The sequence below is a fragment of the Tinamus guttatus genome, unplaced genomic scaffold (assembly GCF_059628265.1).
Source record: "Tinamus guttatus ecotype Peru unplaced genomic scaffold, ASM5962826v1 Tinamus_guttatus_pri_ptg000079l, whole genome shotgun sequence".
NCBI classification, from domain to species: Eukaryota; Metazoa; Chordata; class Aves; order Tinamiformes; family Tinamidae; genus Tinamus; species Tinamus guttatus.
Genome location: NW_028288613.1, coordinates 596,479 through 616,253, shown reverse-complemented (window position 1 = coordinate 616,253; position 19,775 = coordinate 596,479). Strand labels below are relative to the sequence as shown.

General features: G+C 49.3%; 1 protein-coding gene across 1 annotated transcript; it reads right to left on the bottom strand.

Annotated features, from left to right (window-relative positions):
• Positions 1-5,692: 5,692 nt before the first annotated feature.
• Positions 5,693-13,491, bottom strand: BNIP3 (BCL2 interacting protein 3). Its single transcript, XM_088520028.1, has 6 exons — positions 13,415-13,491; positions 10,803-10,986; positions 10,117-10,201; positions 7,651-7,757; positions 7,401-7,550; positions 5,693-5,748 (listed from the first exon to the last, which is right to left on the bottom strand). Exons 1-6 carry the CDS (start codon positions 13,449-13,451, stop codon positions 5,697-5,699), a joined length of 615 nt encoding a protein of 204 aa, XP_088376154.1. The 5' UTR covers positions 13,452-13,491; the 3' UTR covers positions 5,693-5,696.
• Positions 13,492-19,775: the final 6,284 nt, after the last annotated feature.

Here is a 19,775-nt window from a genome sequence, read left to right as displayed (position 1 = left end):
TGAAAAGGTTAGTATAAAGATGTGCACAGCCTTAATAGACAGTGATCGCCTTGCACAGAAAGGAAAAAATTAACAATCTCTTCTTTGAAGAGAAAAACTCAGTTTCTGCTGCCTCTCTCAATGGTAGAGACATACCTTATGTGCATTATGTTTTTTTTAAAACCGTTTTAGTGTTTGTCTTGATGTACTTTATTTTAAATTTTTGCATAATATATTGTATTTCACAGTGCAGTTCAAGCCAGCAAAAGAACCCTACTTTGATTAAGCCAAGCAGCAACACAGCTTAATACATTTGAGCCTGTTGCAACTTCAGGGGTCCCTGGCCAAGAGGTCGGAAAATACCAAGACTACAAGCTGATGTTTCCTGCCTTTGTTACTCTGTCTTTGTTATTGCTAATTTTTCCTTTTTTTTAAGCCTTAGGTACTTTTTTTAATTTATTTTTTTTTCTTCCTCCAAAGGGGCCTAAAATTCATCAACCTTCTCTATACCCTAGACAGACATAGGTGTAAAGTTGTCCTGAAGTTACTGCAGCACGTTCTAGTAGCATCAAGTAGCTTGACGTTAGGCTGAAATGTGCCTGCAGGTTACATGTTCGTCGTGGACAGACAGATCCTTGAGGTTGCCAGCAGTGTGGTTTACACTCCAGTTTCAATAAATGAAGGTGTATTATGATTTCTAAATCAGATATGCATATGCAAGAGCAAAATGTCTCTTTTCTACCCTCTCAATTAATGTCCATAGAGTGCCACTCTTGTTCACAGTAAGCTAGTGAGTACAACTAACTTTGAGGTTCTACAAATAAAGTTTAAATTAAAAAGAAAAACTTATACTGTATATTAGTTGTGACACTATTTGCAAATCTTGAAATGTGGAACTTCTGGGTCATTAAAGCATTAGATTTGACCTCGTTCCTAAAATACGTACTAGAGCTAATACAGTGGGATTGTACATACTTGTTCAATTATTTTGACCAAAAAGTTTAATAAATTTTAAATGTTTACCTGGACTTGCTCTGTGTATTCTGACAATTTCTTGTTTTCCCTTTTCTGAGATAATTGGCCAGATGAGCCAAGCTGAAGATCGTTTGTGTTTCCATATAAATGGCCGGGTTTGGAATGGTCGCAGCTCTGACTCGGAAAGCCATCTGGTCCTAGTCGGTGCAAAGAGCAGTGCTGTCTCTTTTTGATCTGTTTTTTCAGCAAATGTAAGTGGAATAAAAGTAAAAAGAGAAAGGACATAAATAGTATATAAAAACCATGATTTGCCTGTACCTCTTTCAATTAAATAGTTTTTGATTCATGAAATTTTCATCATTCATTTTATTTAAATAACAATTTTGTTAGTTTGACCTGATATAATTATCACATAAATCCCCTGCTAAGAGAGCAGTGAAATACAGGTAACACAGAGGTATTTGTGAGTGATTTGTAAAAGTTCCCTCAAGTTGAAATAGGCTCGATCTTGTTTTTAAGAGCACACCCTAAGTACTCCAAGTACTTTTACCTGGAGTGTTTTGAACCCAAAGTATCCAGCAAATAGTGTGTTTTGTGAGTGAGGGCTCTGTGCCCCAGGCAGCCGCACTGTTGCGTTGATGCGCAGCATTTGGCACTACTGCACTAACTCCCTCCCACTCTGGCATGCCGTCAGCTATGGGAAAGGGTGGAAGTGCCTCTCTGCAAACGTTCCTGTAAGTGAGAACTTCCCCCAGAAGCAGCGTGTTACTGGTGGGAAGACGAGCAGCGCAGAGGAAACTTGCCCGTAGGAGGATCTGCAGGAGAGATAGCGGAGCTCCTAGCGCACGTCTGTGCCGGGTGCTCGTGTTGGTTAATAGCCTGGTTAATACCCGGGGTTTGTGTGAGCCTCTCCACAGTGAGGGTGCCTGGAACAGGCTGCCCAGAGAGGTTGTGGAGTCTCCTTCTCTGGAGATCTTCAAACCCGCTTGGACGCAGTCCTGTGCCACGTGCTCTAGGTGACCCTGCGTGCGCAGGAGGGGTTGGTTGATCTCTAGAGGTGCCTTCCAACCTTCAGCATTCTGTGATTCTAATGCTGAGTGACTCTGGAAAAATAAAAAAGTCCTAAGGCTACACAAGGGTATCTGTAAACGTAACCTTACGTACCTCTACTGAGGGCTTGATTTTGTAATTACTTTTTCCCTGAGTTCTGGGGCTCGGGGAGCAGGAGCTGTGAGCGCAGAGCCTGTGGAGGGCCCGGGGGTGAGGGGAGGCTTCGCTTGGCTGAGCGCTGAGGAGAGGCAGGGTTTGAGCAGCCGTGCTTACAGACGAGCTTCCCGCGGCTGCGGCCGCTTCCCCGTGCCTTTGGCCTCCTGGGGGACGGGGTCAGCAGCGGCGCTTTGGAGAGGACAGAGCCGTCCGCAGGGTGGGACGAGCTGCGCTTGCCGCCTGCAGCTGCCTCGGACGGTGACAGCAGCAGCAGCGTCCCCAGGCAAGGGCTGGTGTCCTCGCACCCACCCGGAGCTCGGGAGCTCAGCTCCGCCTGGCAGGATAGGGTTTCCTGGTGTCCTCGTACCCACCCCGAGCTCAGGAGCTCAGCTCCGCCTGGACGGACGGGGTTTCCTGGTGTCTGAGTCCCCCTGGGGATGCCTCATGGCAGAAGGAGCAGCTGCTCCAGTTCGTGGCCCTCCCGCGTTCAAGCAGAGGGCACCGGGTGAGGGCACCTCGGCCTCCCTCCTGGCAGCGTTAATGGGCGGTGCCCGCTCGAGAGGGGCTCGGGAGGCTGTGAAACCCCCCGCACAAACTCCAGGCCAAGGCCCAGCCCTGGGCAGGTCCGGGCGTCTTGGCTGCGCTGCCCTCGCGCTGCGCCGGCGCTGCCGTCCGCTCCCTGCTCCACCGCGGTCTTGCACAGGGCTCGGTGCTCCCCCGCGGCGTGAAGGGAGACCCGGCCGCCGGCGCCGCTTCTGTCCTGCCTTTAACCAAAGGCCCCGGTTTGTGCCCTGTCCAAGGGCCTTGGGCTCTCCGTGGCAGCGACACGCCAGGACCTCTCCCGCACCTGCCCGGGATTTGCAGAGCGGCCGTGAGCAACATTTTCCAATGTGCAAAACGGCTCCTGCGTCACCAGTAAAAGCTGACGTGGGTTTTTTTTGATCCGCTCACTCCTCCAAATACCTCAGCTGCCGGCTGGGGGTGGTTGTGCGGGTGGTAGCAGCGGGGCTCAAACGGCGCTGGAAGGAGCTCGTCTTCAGCGCTGGGGCTGCCAAGGGGGCGGCGGGAGCTGCTCTTTGCGAATCCTCAACCCCAGCGCGAGGCCGCCCCGCTCACGGCTGCCCCTGCCCTGCCTGCTCCTGCCCCTCGCACCGGAGCCTGGGCGCAGCTCCCAGCAGGCGCGAGGTCTCACGGGCCTGTAGCTGCCCAGACAGCTCGGTGATGGTCGCCGGTCTTGCCAGGTCGCCCTGTGGCAGACTGAGCGGGATAATGTCCAGATAAGGCTGGCGTGGCCGTTCTTTGGGGTTACCAAGGCTTGTGTGGAAGGTCTTCGGCCATCCCAAAGCTCTGGTGGCTCCAGCCCCTGCCCCCAGCCGAGCACTCGTTCTGGGGCTGGAGTGCATGGAGCGACGCATGCCCCGTTGCCCCCAGAGCGGCACCGGGCATGGGGGGGGGCCGCGACCTGCCCCAGGAGGCAGCGCACAAGGAGCTCCGCCAACCCCGGTGCCGCCTCTACTGCCGCCCCGTTACGGGGACTTCTGTGAGCGGCGCCTGGGAAAGGCCCCAGCAGCTTCATTCTGCAAAACCTTTGAGCAGCTGCCATGCGCTTTTATCCCACAGCCCAGCCTCTCCAAAACTTCCTTCCCAAAGCGCTCGATTCCCATTTCCACACCCTCATGGATAGCCCTTAGTGACGGAGGAGCTGTCCCACACCTGCGGATGCGCTGCTGTTGCCTGCAGAACAAGGCAGTGTCTCCCCGCTGTGCCGTTCTCCACACCATGGTGAGGTGGGCCGGAGCGCTGCGCCCGCGGGCTGGAGCGCCTGGAGCGGAGACGCTGCGGGGAGTCCAAAGGGGAGGGAACGGCGCCGTCCAGGCTGCTTCGGTGCCTGCAAGGAAACCTGGAAACAAAGCCTTCTTTCTTGTGAAATTGTTATATTCTTTCCTCTTCAAAAAATAAAACTCTGCATGCTGTAACTGTGCTGTTAAACTTATTTATGTCATGACTCTGGGGTGTGAGGCTTTGTTTTGTTTTAATCCCCTTCCTTCTTTCAGTCATGTTAAAAATTATACATGGAATGAGTTTGGCTTGGGGCAGCCTAAGAATTTGTTACTATAAACTTCTGCTATGGAAGTGACTCATATGAGGATTTTTAAGTGTTATACAGTGTTGCTTTTTCTGACATGAGTAATAGTCATAGCCACCTTTGGCATGCCATATAAATACAGTGGATAATATATTGACTACTAGATTGTCTGAACAAGGTACTCAGAAGTGGGGGTAAATAACGTGGTTGTGTCTCACACAAGACAAAGCGCTGCAGGGGCCGGGCCCAGCAGCAGCACCTCTGCTTCCTCGCTGCTCCCGCTTCCCATTCCTTCCAGAGACAGGAAAATTCCAACGCGTAACTACCTCTGCAGACCCTACTCACTGTGTACGATCTGAAAAAAGAAATACCTATCTATCTCAAAGCTTACTGAAAATTATGCATTGAGTGACTTCTACTCACTGCTTTATTCCCATTTAAGACTTAGCAATCAAAATAGTTTTCTGTAAAAACTTCTTACTGATTTGCAGCCATGCAGATGATAAACTACGGTACCCATGTGAGGACAATAGATGTCATAGAAAGGACCCTGACTAATGCTGTTCTTGGCCATTATTTCTAAATGCCTGGAGAAAAAGAAGGAGAAAAGTCTGAATCCATGAGGAACCTTTTTATTTAAACATATAAAACTTATTTGGCAAACATTCATTTCTTTTCATTAAACAAGATAAAATTATTGAATGAAAATGCATTCTTTAATGCAAACAAATAAGCAAGCAAACCTTTTCAAATCTATACAGCGATGAGGCAAGTTAAGATGCAAAGTTATTATTTTACAGGTAAAAAGACTGAGAAGCAGTGGTCTGCAGGAAGGAACAACAGAAACTTAGAGGAGTTGGGAGTTAAGTGACAGCCTTTGCCAAGGACACCACCGGATGCTAAGGTTCAGATTTTTAGCTTAGGCTGTTGTGGGTCACATCCTGAACGAATAAAAACTGTGAGAATGTGCTGGTAGGCTGTTTTCTTCAAGCTGATCATGTCTTTTAACATTTCGTATCTTGCATAAAATGAAAAAAAGAGCTAAATGAGGTGCCTCAAATGAGATAAAAGCTTTCTCTGAATTACTGTATATATTACATAAGGCCACACATTCCTTGGGGCTAATCCCTTACCGTCATGATTTCATTAGCAGTGAAGAATATTCACACCTATGTAGTACAAAGAAACAGCAGTTTAGGTAAGATCGAGCTGAGAGCTGGGGTTCTGCTTTTGCACAGGGAGCTTTTTAAAGCCGTTCACTACAAAGCTAGGTAGCAGCTGTCAGTCTGTCTGGCCCCGTTCATGAATCGCCCGGTGCGTTACGCCTTCGCTTTAGGATCTCGTCCCGCCCTCTTGCTAAGCCAGACACAGAGCGTTTGCAGAACAGATGCGCAGGGATGAGGCAGCCACGGCGAGCGCGGGGCCTCCTTCCGGGAAGCCGCGTCCCCCTTCAGAAGGTGCTGCTGGAAGCTGTGGCCGTGAGGCGCCTCCCTATGTAAACCCTGCGGGTCAAGAGCGCACGGTCAGGGCCACGCACAGCGCACAAGGCTCTCCTCCCGCCGTGCCCCCAGTTATTCCATGGCAGCAGGGGCAGCAGGGCCGGCTCTAGCGAGGGCAGCAGGACCGGCGCAGGCTGCAGAACCGCGTCCAGCGGCTCGGCCTCCGCGCGCCCTCGGCGCGAGCGCTCCCCGCGCCGGCCCTGCTGCGCTCGCCCTCGCTTCCTTCCTCTTTGCCAAACACTGGCAGTCCTAAACATCTCACTTCACTGTCCTCTCCAGGTACATCTTTGTTTCCTCACTTATTTCCCAGCTTGGTACGCTTTTACAACTACCTTCTATTTAAAGGCTTATATTCATTTACTTTCTGCACAAATCACTATTTTGAAGCACAGCTACTTAAATTGCTTTTACATTAGGCACTTTATGAATAAATTGTTAGCTATTCTGTACTGAATTGTGATGGTGCAGGTGTGCAGTCACGGTGAAAGACACCAGAAAGTAACTGAGTACTTATGTTACAAAGTGTGTGCTCGTTGTGAAAGAAAAGTTCCAGTATGTTTTTGCTCTGTGTCGTGCAGGTACTCATCTTAATTCTGGAAGGGGGTGGCAGTTGAATTTCATGCTGCTCTTATGGTATTATGCAGATGAAACCTCGATCTGCCCAGGCAGATCACCTGCCCTCACGACCCCCAGTTCTGCATCCTAAGGGGCCGGGGGGAACGGGGCTGTCCCTCCTTCCAGTCTCTGTAGTTGCACAGTCCTCCTGGCTACGCTTTCGTAACCATGTCCATGCCAGCAAAAAAACCAAACAACAGCAGTGCTCTTTAGAAGCGATTTCTCCTACACCTTGCTCAGCCCTACCAGCCTACCAAACTGTGTATGGAAAGAAAAAGCACAAGAAAATTATAGTTAGGAAACAGTACTGAAAAGCTCAGTGAAAAAATACTGAAAAGCTACTATGTTGCATCCAATCCCAATCTGTACCAAATTTCCAAGAACACAACTATTTTTCATTTGGTGTGTCAAACTAGAATTATCTCTTATGTCTTAAGTAATAAACAATTTCATTTCTTTTCCTAAAGTATAAAAAAATTGCACAGATTTGCCTGGGCTCCCACTGTGATTTGTGGGTATCTAAGAAAATGCCATGCTTACGTACAGGCAAACTCTGTTCTTGACTAAAAAGCATTTCATCTCTTCGCAATGTATTCTGTAGATATTTTTAAAGGAGAAGAACAATCTGAAGCCCTAATCATCCAAGGGAAATCCATTCCTGTTTCCCTTGTGTGTCCCCACCTCTGTATGAGGAATTTTAAAGTGATAATCATTTCTTCCTTGGAAATTTTTTTGAGAATAAAAATCGAGCTCCCATGCAGCTGAATATTATGTGTATATAATTATTGTTCTGAAGTATATAATTACATACATTAAAAACTGTCTTTTGAGAAGTTCTCAACTAGCAAGAAAAGCAGAGAAGAAAAACCTGATACCTCCAGCAATACTATAAGCAGCCAAGTAGGAAACGCTTCCTAAAACACTGGTCATTGCTCTTCTGTGCAGAAGAGTGTAACACTTATCTCTTAGACAAGAAGGAAAGCGTGAGTGGAAATTAGGTCTCAGAGTAAAAAATGCTTCTGTTTTAACTGTAAACTTACCCCAGTCCAATGGCAAGCAAATGGGAAAGTAGCAGAGACGGAAGGAAAACTTTCAAGAATTCTGCTGAAAATATGCCCCCTTTCTTCATTACGCTTGTGTTTCTCATGCTGAGGGTGGCTGTGCGCCTGGGATGTTTAAAGAGGAATTCCCTAGTTTTGAGGAAGAAAACATAAGCAGAGCACTTAGTGAGAGTGCCCCGAAACCGCGGGAGGGAAGAGCCGCAGCGAGTTCCCTGGGAACAGCACTCACTTTGGCGGGATGTTCTCAGGCCTGCTGGACCAGTCCCAGATCCAATCCGCGTTCTTCTTCAGGAGCCTTTCGACTTCCCTCCGCCTTTCAAGGAAGTCTTCCTCAGACTAAACCAAAGAAACATTAGCAAACACAACACCGTACTATCACGGCTAGGCGATTGGTCCTGCAAAGGACAAGGAAACCTGGAGGAGAGCTGAGGGCAGCCCAGGGGTACGTGTGACACCGCAGGGGCTTCATTTCAAGGGAGTTCAGTACAGCTAGTGAATGAGCACAGGTTGCAGCTTGTTCCATGTGCTTTACATTGAGCCAAAGCTTGCTGATAAAAATAGTACTTGATTGGGAGATTTAGTTATACACATACATGTAAGAAGAATGGAAGTAAAACTGCCCAGACAATGCAGACTCTTTTGCTATATTTCTTAATTATTTGATCCCATTGTCTAAATAATGATCTTTAAGTATATGACAGGTTTTCTGATAACATAAAATGTAATAGCGTAACGTAACATAAAAACAATTAATTCACAGTGTATTTAGTTACAGCTGATAACTCATTCCATTATATTCCTATAGGAGCTGTTGGAAGAGTTTTAGATGGGAAAGGAAGAAGCTGGTGGACCAAGAATGTTCTGTGTAACTTTGGAGAAGCAAATAAATACTATACAGTATTTATATAGCTTATTTATCCATGCAGTATAATTTAGAAACTCTAATTAAAATTGGGAACCCCACTTGGTTAGATGCTGCTGAGCACAAAGACTTTTCCTTAAGCAAGCTTGCAACGCTGGGAAGAAAACAAACCTACAAAGAGAGAGAGCTGGGGAGGAGAGGCAGGAGCCCGAGGAGCGCGCGGCAGCCGCAGCCCCGGGAAGCGGCGCTTGGACGGGCAGGCGCGGAGGTGCCCATCGCCACAAGAGCTGGGGCACCTCAGAGCACAACAACGATTGCTCATGATACTGGCCAGCGGATCGTACTGCGTTATTTATTGGACGTAGAGGCTGCAAAGGAAATATAATCTTGATGCTTGCTATTTGCTAACCTTGCAACAATCACTCACAGCTACAGAATATATTTCAATTTAAAGAAAAATTAATAATATCTCTTTCATAGAATCATAGAATGCTTAAGGTTGGAAGGGACCTCTAGAGGTCATCGAGTCCAACCCCCCTGCACACGCAGGGTCACCTAGAGCACGTGACGCTGGGCAGTCTGTTCCAGTGCTCTGTCACCCTCACTGTTAAAAAAAAAACTTCCTTAAGTTCCTGTGGAAGCCCTTAAGTTCCTGTGTACAAGTTCCTTTGTACAGAAACAAGACAGGCAGAGCATTTTATCTAATACAGGAAGTCATCAGAAGAGGGAGATTTATCCAAAGCTATTCTAACACTTCTATCCTCAAAGCGTTAAAAATAAAATTTTAAGTAAAAATTTCAGTGTTAAAGCTAGTACCTAATTACTGTGAAGACTTAAAGAGTCTTCACAGTCTGTTGTAATGCAATAAACTATATATTTAAGAAATATTTTTAATAGTCACGCTTTTGTCAATGTGTAATTTACTGGTTTTCCTCACAAATATTTAAATGAAAATTGTACAGAACTAAATTGAAAATAATTGTGAATTTTCAAAGCAGATGTAGAAGTGTCCTGTTAAGTACTAGTTATTAAAATGATCTAGAATCATAAAGCTACTGCACTGCTTTGAAAACATATTTTATTGTCTGTCATGTTTAAGTGGCTAGAAATTCTTGCTGCTGATAACTATTTAATTCATAATCCACCTGTGGCAGCAAATTTAAGGCAAGTAGAGTTTCCTCGTGGAAACTACCTCAAGCAGACAAGCACAGGAGGAGGAGGACGCTTCTGCGGGGCAGGTTATCCGCAGAACATTTAATGTTCACGTAGCCATGCGTACACGTCTCTCATGGACAGCTTCTCTGCACGGCCACTAAAATCTGCTTGTCCCGCAATCATTGTAAAACTTGACTCACGTTTGACCTCTTCAGAAGGGAAGAAAAACACCCGTTTCACAGGGCAACCATGATACGGAACAGGACTCAAAAATCAGAGAGAGTTGGATCCTCAGCAAGATGTTGAGTCCTGCTTCTTCAGTTCCAGCCTAGCAATTATCTTCTGACTATCTCTTCTCCTAAATCTACTATAGATTCTAAGGAGGAATGTTTTGATTTAATGCTAGGAAGAGGCACCAGGCTTTATAAACAAATAATAGGTTAAGGTACCTAAACCCCTCTGAAAACCTCAAGTTACATATTAAACAAATAAACAAGCTCATGCAAGCCAGAATCTTAAAAATACCCATAAAGCCTGATTCTGCTGAGCTTATTTGAGGTTACTAAAGTCACTCGCTTGCTTGAGTCTTTGCATTATCCATCTCATCCTTTATTTTCCAATACTGGTTTTTGAACTACAGTAGTAACAGATTCATTCTCAAAAGCACAGTGAGCTTACCTGAAAGCTGTTCTTTTCTCCACTGCTGTGACTCTCTATTTCCAAAGCTCTGTTACTGTCTTGAGGTGTCTGTGAACGAGGAGGGCTTGATAAAGAGAAGTAGGAGAGTTTATTATATTTTTCATGATGATATGCTTTATGGGATGAACTAAAAGTTAGTGAGTGAAGCTTGTTAAGTGCAGGCCTCCTGAAGGAGCTATAGTGCCCTGACCTATAATCCCTAAAAGGATCATATTAAGCAATATGATTCATCCATTGTATACGGTTAATCTTTGATTTCCTAACTGGATCTGCCGAGAACCTCACTGCACAGAGCCGGTTTTCAGTAAAGATAGACCAGTGAGATTGTAAATTGGGTACGGCCTGTGTTACTGAATAACACTGGTCAATACCCAGTATAGCCTAAACTTTATTTAAACACAGAAACTACAAGATTCATGGAAAGTACAGTAGGATGCAGAAACTCCATGTTTCATCTGGCTCCTTCAATTCAAAGCCCACTATTAGGCATTCTTTAAATGGGAATTTTTCCTGTCTCCTCCCCTGTGCACGTGTATGCATTTGCACAATCACATACTCAGACGTGTGCATACATCTCTGCATCTGTCTTCGTCTTTTGTTTGCAAATAACAGCTTTGTGGCATAGTGAGCTTGGCATTGTTTTTAATGCAGCATTTGATGCCTACCTGTCACAGTGCGAGCTTTCCCTGGAGCTGCTTCGCCCAGACTCGTGCTGAGCATCCAGGAGTATTTTCTCCATGTCTCCATTGTGAATGGACAGAGAGGCCGGCACCTGCTCCTGGCTGGCGGGCGCCGCGGCGCTGCCGCTCCCGCTGCCGTTGCTGCTGAAGTGGAGCTCTACCCAGGAGCCTGCGTGTCACCAGGGAAAACAGAGCCGCAGTAAAGCAAGTGCTGCTACATAAAAGGCATCGAGCACACGAGGCTCCCGGTCCTCCCGTGTGATGTTACGGTGTGACGTCCAGAGCACTGGCACTGATACCTCGGCTAACAAACACGCCGCGTTGCCAAAACGTGGGGGTGCATTCATTAGCAAGCTGGGAAGCCTCGCAGGGCTGAAAAGAAGCTGGTCATACGCTGTGTCTGTTTCTGAAACTAAAAATCTTTTAATCCATAAAGATGTGTGTAATTGTTATCATTCGGCACAGGTGCTAATCCAAGAATCTAATCTCAAGGACTGACATACTCTGCCAAAGTTCAGTGATTAATTTACTCAAAACATTTTCAATGAGGACTTCAGCCTAACTGTGTTTTGTTTAGCCTCTTCACCAAGCATATTTTTAGGTGTTATTGTTAGGCAAGAGAGGATATGTGGCAACGACTAGATCATGTGTTGCTCTATGCAATATATTTAACACTGACAGTCACGTGTTGCGTTGTCGTCTTAAAGCGTTCTGAATAACAACCCTGCAGGGCTAGAAGTAACCAACGCACAGAAGAACCCATATCTGCCTTGGCATTTATAAAATTAGCTCACGGATATTATTTAAATGACTATATAAATAGCAACAGAATTTACCTATACAAAAGTTAGCACATGCAAGAGGTAACATACATAGTAGAAGTAGGTACAAGCATCATGCCCATCACAGGACACGCTTCAAAGCTCGAAAGCTTGAATGGAAATACAGCAGTAAACACCAGGAGAAGGAAGGCTGGTGGAATGATCTGAATTTTGTTAACACAGCAGCAGGGCTGTCTAGCACATAAACAGGAAAGGGAGGGAGAGAGATGTCCACGTTGGGAATGTTCCCGCTCCAGCGTTGGGAGGAACTGGACTAGAGAAACAGACTAGGGCAGACCTCAAAAAGCAAGTTTAATTCCAAAAAACAAGGAAAAAAGGAGAGAAGCTAATGAGTAGATCTAGCGCAACACAAAACCTTAAAAGCAGAAAGGCACTCTGGTTGTGAATAGATTTAAGGTTTGAAAATACAACTCGAACAGCAAGAATCAAGCTACTCAATTTCCATTAAGAACATTGATTTTTTTCATCTTCAGAAGACATCACGGTCTTCTGTTTTTTAACGGAAACATTTCCAGGTTACCAACTTCTGACAAAACATTTTTATCTTATTTTTCTTTTTCTGACAAATTGATTATCTGTTTGTTGACCTACATCTAGACAAGCTGTTCCCCGCCGCAAACCCAGAGCTGCAGAAGCAGCAGCAAAAGCCCCGATGTTTGTGCGGGGCTCCAGCTGGAGCCCTGGCAGCAGCCCAGCCGACAGCACTACAGCCTTTATTCAGCAAATCCACGTTACCAAACCCTTTCTGGATACAGCACGGTTAAGAAGACATGGAGAAAAGAAACTTTACAACAGAAGGATCACAGAGTACCTGCACATTTAACACGCTTCCATTTTCTTCTTTTCTTTCAGACATTCTTGTCACTACAGTTGTGCTACTGTACTGAGCTGCTGTTTATGCTACCACTTAAAGATAGCCTATGCTTTCGTAAAGTCAGAAATATAAACCAGTAGGAGCACAGCTATGTGGCAACGCAAACTAAACACACTGAGTCACGGGGAAGGCCCTCAAGCGAGGGTGACGTTACTGGATGTGCTCGCGTGGCATACGTGCTGTGGGAGTGCACGTTAGCATGAGAAATGACCCCGAGTGACTTCTGCAAACCTTCATTTCTTAGCAGACGGCTTTCAAAAATGGAAAAAATAGAAGTCAAAAACAAGCAAACAAAGAGATCCCCTGAAGTCCAAGGAGACAGGCCTGCCTCTGCAAACTGCTAAACCCACCAGCAAACCTCGGTTTAGCAGGCAGCTGCACCAGGGTTTTCCTCCACTGCTGTAAATCCGCTTGCCGAATGCGGGAGCCACGGAGAGCCCCCAGGGCTTCCTTCCAGGCACATCCCTAGCTGTCAAGAGGGACTTTTCTCCTGAAAACAGGAACTTCTGCACCACCCCGCACAGATAAATATAAAAATATATATCGGGGGAGGGGTGGGGTGTTGTGTGCACACACTTGGTGGGGACTCGCCCCAAGCCAGCCGCGGTCCGGGCTACCCGGCTGAGCCGCCCGGGGCTTTCCGAGCCCGAGCAGCTCCTCCCGCCGCACCGGCGCCCCGCTCCGCCCCGCGGGGCTCTGCGGCAGCTCTCCGGGCAGGCCCGCGCCGAGCCCCGGCAGCCCCTGCTGCCTGGGGGAGTCAGGCCCAGGCCTCGGCCCCGGCGCCCCGCACCAGCCCCGGGGGAACGTCCGTCCCTCAGGGAGAGGCCGCGCGGCCTCGCACCCCCCGCCCGGGAGGCGGCCCCGCGCCGGCCCCTACTCACCCTGCAGGTTCTCCTCCTGCGGGCTGAGGCGCGACATGGCCCGGCCTGCCCGCGCCGAGCGGAACCGCGGACCGAACCGGGGAACCGAACCGGGACGAGGCGGAGCGCGGCGCCTCCCGACGCACTGACCTGCCCGGCACTGACGTCAGCGGCCGCGCGCGCCTCATTGGCCGCCGCTGCGCCGCGCCCCGCCCCGCGCGCGGCCGTTGGGGCCGTTGGGGCCGTTGGGGCACGGCGGCCGCTCCCGTGTGAGGGGCGGCGGGCGCTGCAGGGGACGTGCTGCTCGTCACCACCCCGCCGCGTGCCACCGCCTCCCTGTGTGCCACCACCTCCCTGTGTGCCACCACCCCGCCGCGTGCCACCACCCTGCTGCTCCACACCACCCTGCTGTTCGTCACCACCCCGCCGCGTGCCACCACCTCCCTGTGTGCCACTACCTCCCTATGTGCCACCACCCTGCTGCTCCACACCACCCTGCTGCTCCACACCACCCTGCTGTTCGTCACCACCCCGCCGCGTGCCACCACCTCCCTGTGTGCCACTACCTCCCTATGTGCCACCACCCTGCTGCTCCACACCACCCTGCTGTTCGTCACCACCCCGCCGTGTGCCACCACCCCGCTGTTCGCCACCACACCACCGTGTGCCAGCACCTCCCCGTGTGCTACCACCCCGCCATGTGCCACCACCCTGCTGCTCAGCACCACCCTGCCGTGTGCTACCACTTCCCCATGTGCCACTACCTCGCCGTGTGCTACCACCCTGCTGTTTGTCACCACTCCGCCGGGTGCCACTACCCACCGGGTACCATACCCCGCTGTTTGTCACAGCCCGGCCCTGCACCGAGGTGTTGGTGCCCGCGCTGCCTCGTGCCCGCAGAGACGTTAACAAGGGTCGAGCGGACCCGGGGCGCAGGTGTTTGGGACAGCTGGGTGTGACTGTGGGGAAGGGGGCCCAGAAGTGACCTGAGGGGCGCCGCGTGCGCCCTCTCACACAGAAGGGCATTTACCAGCTCAGAGCCTCCCTGCCGACCCCTGGGAGCCGGGCTGCAGGCCTCGCGATGGGAAACAAATACGGAAGAGCAGCGCTGGGGCGAGGAGGGGACAGGAGGGGACAGGAAGAGCAGCGCTGGGGCGAGGAGGGGACAGCTGCCTCCGAGGGGCTGCTCCGCAGTCCAGTGCGCACGTGCCGTGTGGCCACCACCTCTGCTCCGTGTCTGCGCACGCACCGCGCCGCAGTGTACGTCTGGCACTGGACACGGCGTTCCGCCCTGTGAAAACTGTGCAAAGCAAATGAAGGCTGTGCCTGGCTTTCACATGCGGTCATGTCTGATTGCGAAAGCACGAGCTGTGGCCTCGAAAGCAGTTTCTGACAGTGCTAAAATTAATGGCACAGAGCCTTAAAATAGATAATAATTAATTTTTTAAAAAATATTAACTGGGATTGTAATGTCACAGAGCAGACAGCAGGGGTTCTCTAAATAAAAGAGCTGCCATTTGAAAGCACATACTGACTTTCTGCTGGGAATTAATCTAATGAAGACAAATAAATTAACACGTTTTTAGGCAGGGGATGGCTGGGGTTTAGTTTCCTTAGCTGCGATGTTGGAGATGTTTTCTCCAGGCTGAAATGTGTTTCGTTTGTGCCTTTCTGTAGGGGCACGTTACACTCAGGTAACGCCAGGGAGCTCTGGCAGGCGTCTGGGAGGTGTCCTGGTAGGAAGGAGGATCCGTCTGTGATCCACCTCGTGCTGCTCAAGGCATCACGTAGAGGCAGTTGGTCTTCAAGTGCTAAGGACGTTTCCTCATAATGTATTCTGCCTGGTATGAATTCTGAAACTTATGTGATAAAAACTGGATTTATGTGTTCATTCGCATGAGAAAAGCTACTTGTATGGTCAGTGGAAAAGAAGCCAAAGCCAAATCAAATCCTCTTAAAATAATTCAGGGAAAGCACAAACGTGACATCAGTTCAGGCCTTTGCAGACTGAAGGAGAAGTGCTGCTGTGTAGCTGGTAGGAGCAGTGCGCTAGGCAGAGATTTTTCCGTGTCAGAGATAATCCCCCCAATCTCCAACTCAATCCATACGGCTTCCGAGCTCGCTTGTTCCATGTATGTTTATTTATCTTCTCTTCATGCGCTAGGCGCAGGAGGCTGCAGGCTGCTGCGGCCTGGCGCTCGTGTTGGTCTGTAGCTCTCTGCTGCTCTCTGCTGTCCCGCAAACCTTTGCAGCGAGCCCTGGGGTTGAACGCGCAGAAATGGAGGAGCCGGGAAGGCTGCAGGGCAGCCTGGCCGCGTGGGGCCTGGGCAGAGCTGGGCGCTCCTGCAGCAGTCTGCAGGGACCGCGCCAGCGCCCGGGGGACAGGGACGGACGGGGACGGAGCACACGAGCCGGCTGGCGCAGGAGGAGGGGAAGGGGCCACTGCTTTCACCGTTGTCTCCTCCCACAGCAACAAATCCGCAGCAAAAAGATTGACCGTCTGAATATGCCCCAGTCAACAGTCCTGAGCACTCCGGGAACCAGGAATAATTCCATGATATTCATAACAGGTGGAAGTCTGCTCTGATAATGTCTCCTAATGGGACAAAAAAAAAAAAGACAAATATTTTATCCTTTAGTGCTAAACACTGAACATATCCAATGTGAAGCAATACCTCTACCATCCAGGAATATTACATTGTCTTAGAACCGACTTTCTCATTTTCTCACCAGCAACAGCACTTCTCTGGGAAGAATTTGAGCAAATACGAGTTTGTGTTAGGATTTCCTGATTAAGTTGCTCCTCTGTTGTTCTCCCTGGGGGAGGAGAGGAAAGGAGAGCTTTTCTCCTTTGCAGGAGGTACTTCAAAATTGGACAACTATGGGAATATAAGGAGAGAACTCGTATTTTCAGGCCTATTTTTTGCCAGCGTGATGGAAGTACCGAGCTTGTACCTATTCAATACGTGTTTCATTAGATTCCTCAGTTGCCCTGGAGTGCTGAACTGAGTAAAAGGTCAAGGTATACAAGCTAACGAGGAGCAATGCTCTATTTATGCATCTGCTACCATTAATGCATAGAGATTTTATTAAGAGAATTCTAGAAATATTCTGAAGTGAGATTCTGCAGTTTGGAGGTCAGCTCTTCTAACGGGAGAACTGTATTCGTCCATAATGAAAGCGTGTTCACCTTCCTGCCAATACTTGGTGCTACTGCCTTGTCCCCTACGTCACTGCAGGAGTCCCAGGCAGGACACCTGGCCATCCTCGTCTCAGTGCCTACGTGCTGGACAGACCGTCGGACACGCACGCCTTGGGGGTGGTGAGTTTGTGGATGTCAGAGTGTGACCGAGTCAAACGGGTTATTTTGCAAAATAAGATATTTTTCCTCCCCTATAAGGTCTTGCATCAAACTTTGCTGCAGTGCTGCAGTTATCTCTGACAAGAAAAGATCAGGGAAAGGTCTCTGTGTTTAATCTCCGAATAGGCACTTATGATTTTACAGTATTATATTGTTATCCTAAATGTCAGAGATAATTAGTTTGAATTAAAAATAATTCAATCACAGTAAGGAAAAAAAAAGCCATGAATTGCTAGTAAACGGATAATTTCAGCAGTAAATACTGGAAGTTTAAAGCTAAGTTTTCAGAAAATATTACAATTTTGCTGTCAAAACTTCTCTGACTTTGGAAAATAGTGAATTCTACAAACCATGGGCCAGAGTCTGCGCTGCCTTTGGTGGTCTAAAGCTAATGGCAAAACAATGTGCAGCTGTAGGAAGAGCAGGTGTAAATATACAGGCAGATGTAACTAGGAAGCGGTGCCTCCAATGCGGTGCTGTGCATAAAGGCAGCAGGGGCAGCGCGGAGCCCTGCGAGGGTGCCGAGCGCGCGTGGGGCGGCCCCATCCGCACCCGCCTGCCTGCCGTGCCCACGTCCCCGCGCCGCGTGTCCCCGCGCCGCACGTCCCCGCGCTGCACATCCCCGTGCTGCGTGCTGCTGTGCCTCATATCCCTGCACTGCACGCTTCCGCGCCGCACGTCCCCGCGCTGCACGTCGCTGCGCCTCATGTCCCCACCCTTCACACTCGTGCGCTGCACGTCCCTGCGCCGCACGCTCCCACGCTGCACGTCCCCGCGCCGCACGCTCCTGCTCCTCACATCCCTGCACTGCGTGCTCCCGCCCCGCGTGCTCCCACGCTACATGTCCCCATGCTGCACGCTCCTGCGCTGCACATTCCCACCCCACACTCCCCTGCACTGCTCGTGACGTGCTGCACGCTCCTGCGCCACGCGTCCCCGCGCTGCACGCTCCTGCTGCAGCTCCTGTTGCAGCACGGAGCCTGGGGCAGAGACGCTCTTCGTTAAGGGTCGCGGGCATGGCCCAGAGCCCAGCCGTCCCGTCAGGCGTGCAGCGGGGACCGAGTGAGCTCGGGCGCGCCGGGCTGACCCCGGGCACGACGCCAGCCCTCCGCAGGGAGGCCGCAACGGTGCCTGGAGCTCAGGAAGCACAAGGTCAGCACGTTTGCTGCGCAGACACCCAGCGCCAGCTCTGCTGGTCCTGGATCTGCTCACCAGCCGTTCGGAGCCTTCGGCTGCCACCGAGAGCCGCACGTCCCCACTGCTCGTGCCCCTCTCTCTATGTCGTGTATTCTGCTGACTGGCCCTTTTTTCCAGGAAAGCAGTTTGCCAGAAGTCTTTTCTGTTTTAAGGCAGATTTAAGGCAGGGTCAATTTAATTTGGGGCATGCTAGTGGGTGTCGCAGGCCCCTGGTGACAGCTCACCTCCAGGAGCTTTTTTTAGTAATTACTTTTTGTGTAAATCTTCATGGTAAATGATTTTTCATCATTACCAGAAGAGCACTCTGCTGTAATCACTGAAAATTGTAAATTAAATTCAACTAAATCTTTAAAAGCTTACTGATCTGCTAACCTGTGATCCTGTTTCAGGATGGAATCTGTATTAATTTTGTATGCTTGCGTGTCAACAGAAAAATAATGTTATTTCCCTTGAAATAAGAGACACCACAGTGCAGCTCCTCTGTTGACTAGAAAACTGCACTATTTTAAAAAGTTATGAAGTTACCCTTGATATTCAGACTCACTTAACTTTGCATTTATTTTGAGCATGTCCTTCTGTACTGTGTCAGCCTGCAACAGTTTTGCAGGAAAATTGTTTCAGGCAAAACCTGTTTATAGTCTCATTGAGTGAGTTTCAAAGGGCTAATGCTGATTAAGGTGGTTTTGGTTTCTTCTGTAAGATAAGCAAGAGGGAGTGATTTTCACGTGCTCTCCAGCGGGGAGGAGTAAAGAGGAGGAAGGGGGCTGCCTGCAGAGCGCCCGCGGGGCCGGGGCAGCGCTCAGCACACCGTGCTCCCGGGGAACACGGGGCTCCGCACAGCTCCTGGAAGCCCGGAGCCCGCCGGTTCCTTGAGTGCCCCTCGCCAATGGCTGAGTTATTAACTTCATCAGCTCCCTCTGTAAATCCAGTCAGCGTGTATATTCTCATGCCAGGCATTTCTTGGAAGAGTGTTCATCATTAACCACCAAGCTGTTCCGAGTTACTCATTTCTGAGCTAGTCACTCTCACCCAGATTGTTGAGGCTGGGAGATGTCACAGATACATGCAGTCTATTGATTTGGTGTATCTCCGATTTAAAAACCAAAACAGGCTTGCCAATGCAACAAAAACTTTAATGTCTACTGGAACGATGATAAGGAATTCAGGGTTAGGTCTATATGTGAAATCTAAACCAATTTATTTCTAAAGTGATTTAAATGGGGCTTTTTTAGACACTCCTAAATTGGTTTAAATTAGTTTAGAAGTGGATAATGATGACCAACCTTTCTTTGGTTTCTCAGCGATACAGGATAAAGCCAGTTCCGCAGTTTCCACCTGCTTACCCAGCGGCTGTTCGCTGGAGCAGCACGATGGTACCTGGCTGCTGTCGCACACGCTGCGGCCAGCGCTCCGCGGGGTCCCGTCCCCACGCCTGCTCCGCTCCTCGCCTCTCCGAACACCAGCACGGCAGCAGCACCAGGCAGCGCGGCCCCGAAAGGGGCCTGGCCGCCGCGACCCGGCCTCACGCGGCCCGTCTGGCAGCCCCAGGTCACTGCCTCCAAGCTCAGGAGTGAGGCACACCTTCAATAAGGGGAAGCAAAAGGACGTATCAGCTCTCCAGTGCATCAGGATTTTGAAGAAAATAAATTAACACAGAAGTTTGGTTTTTTATAATTTTATAAGCTTTTAGAATGCAGCAGCACTACAGGGGTGAAGGAAGGAGACCAATCTCGTAGCTTATTTCTGCAATTGCTTTTCTTCTTTTTGATTTATGAACTTGCATCACCATTTCTTGCATTTTTCTTTCTATTTTTTTAGCTGCAG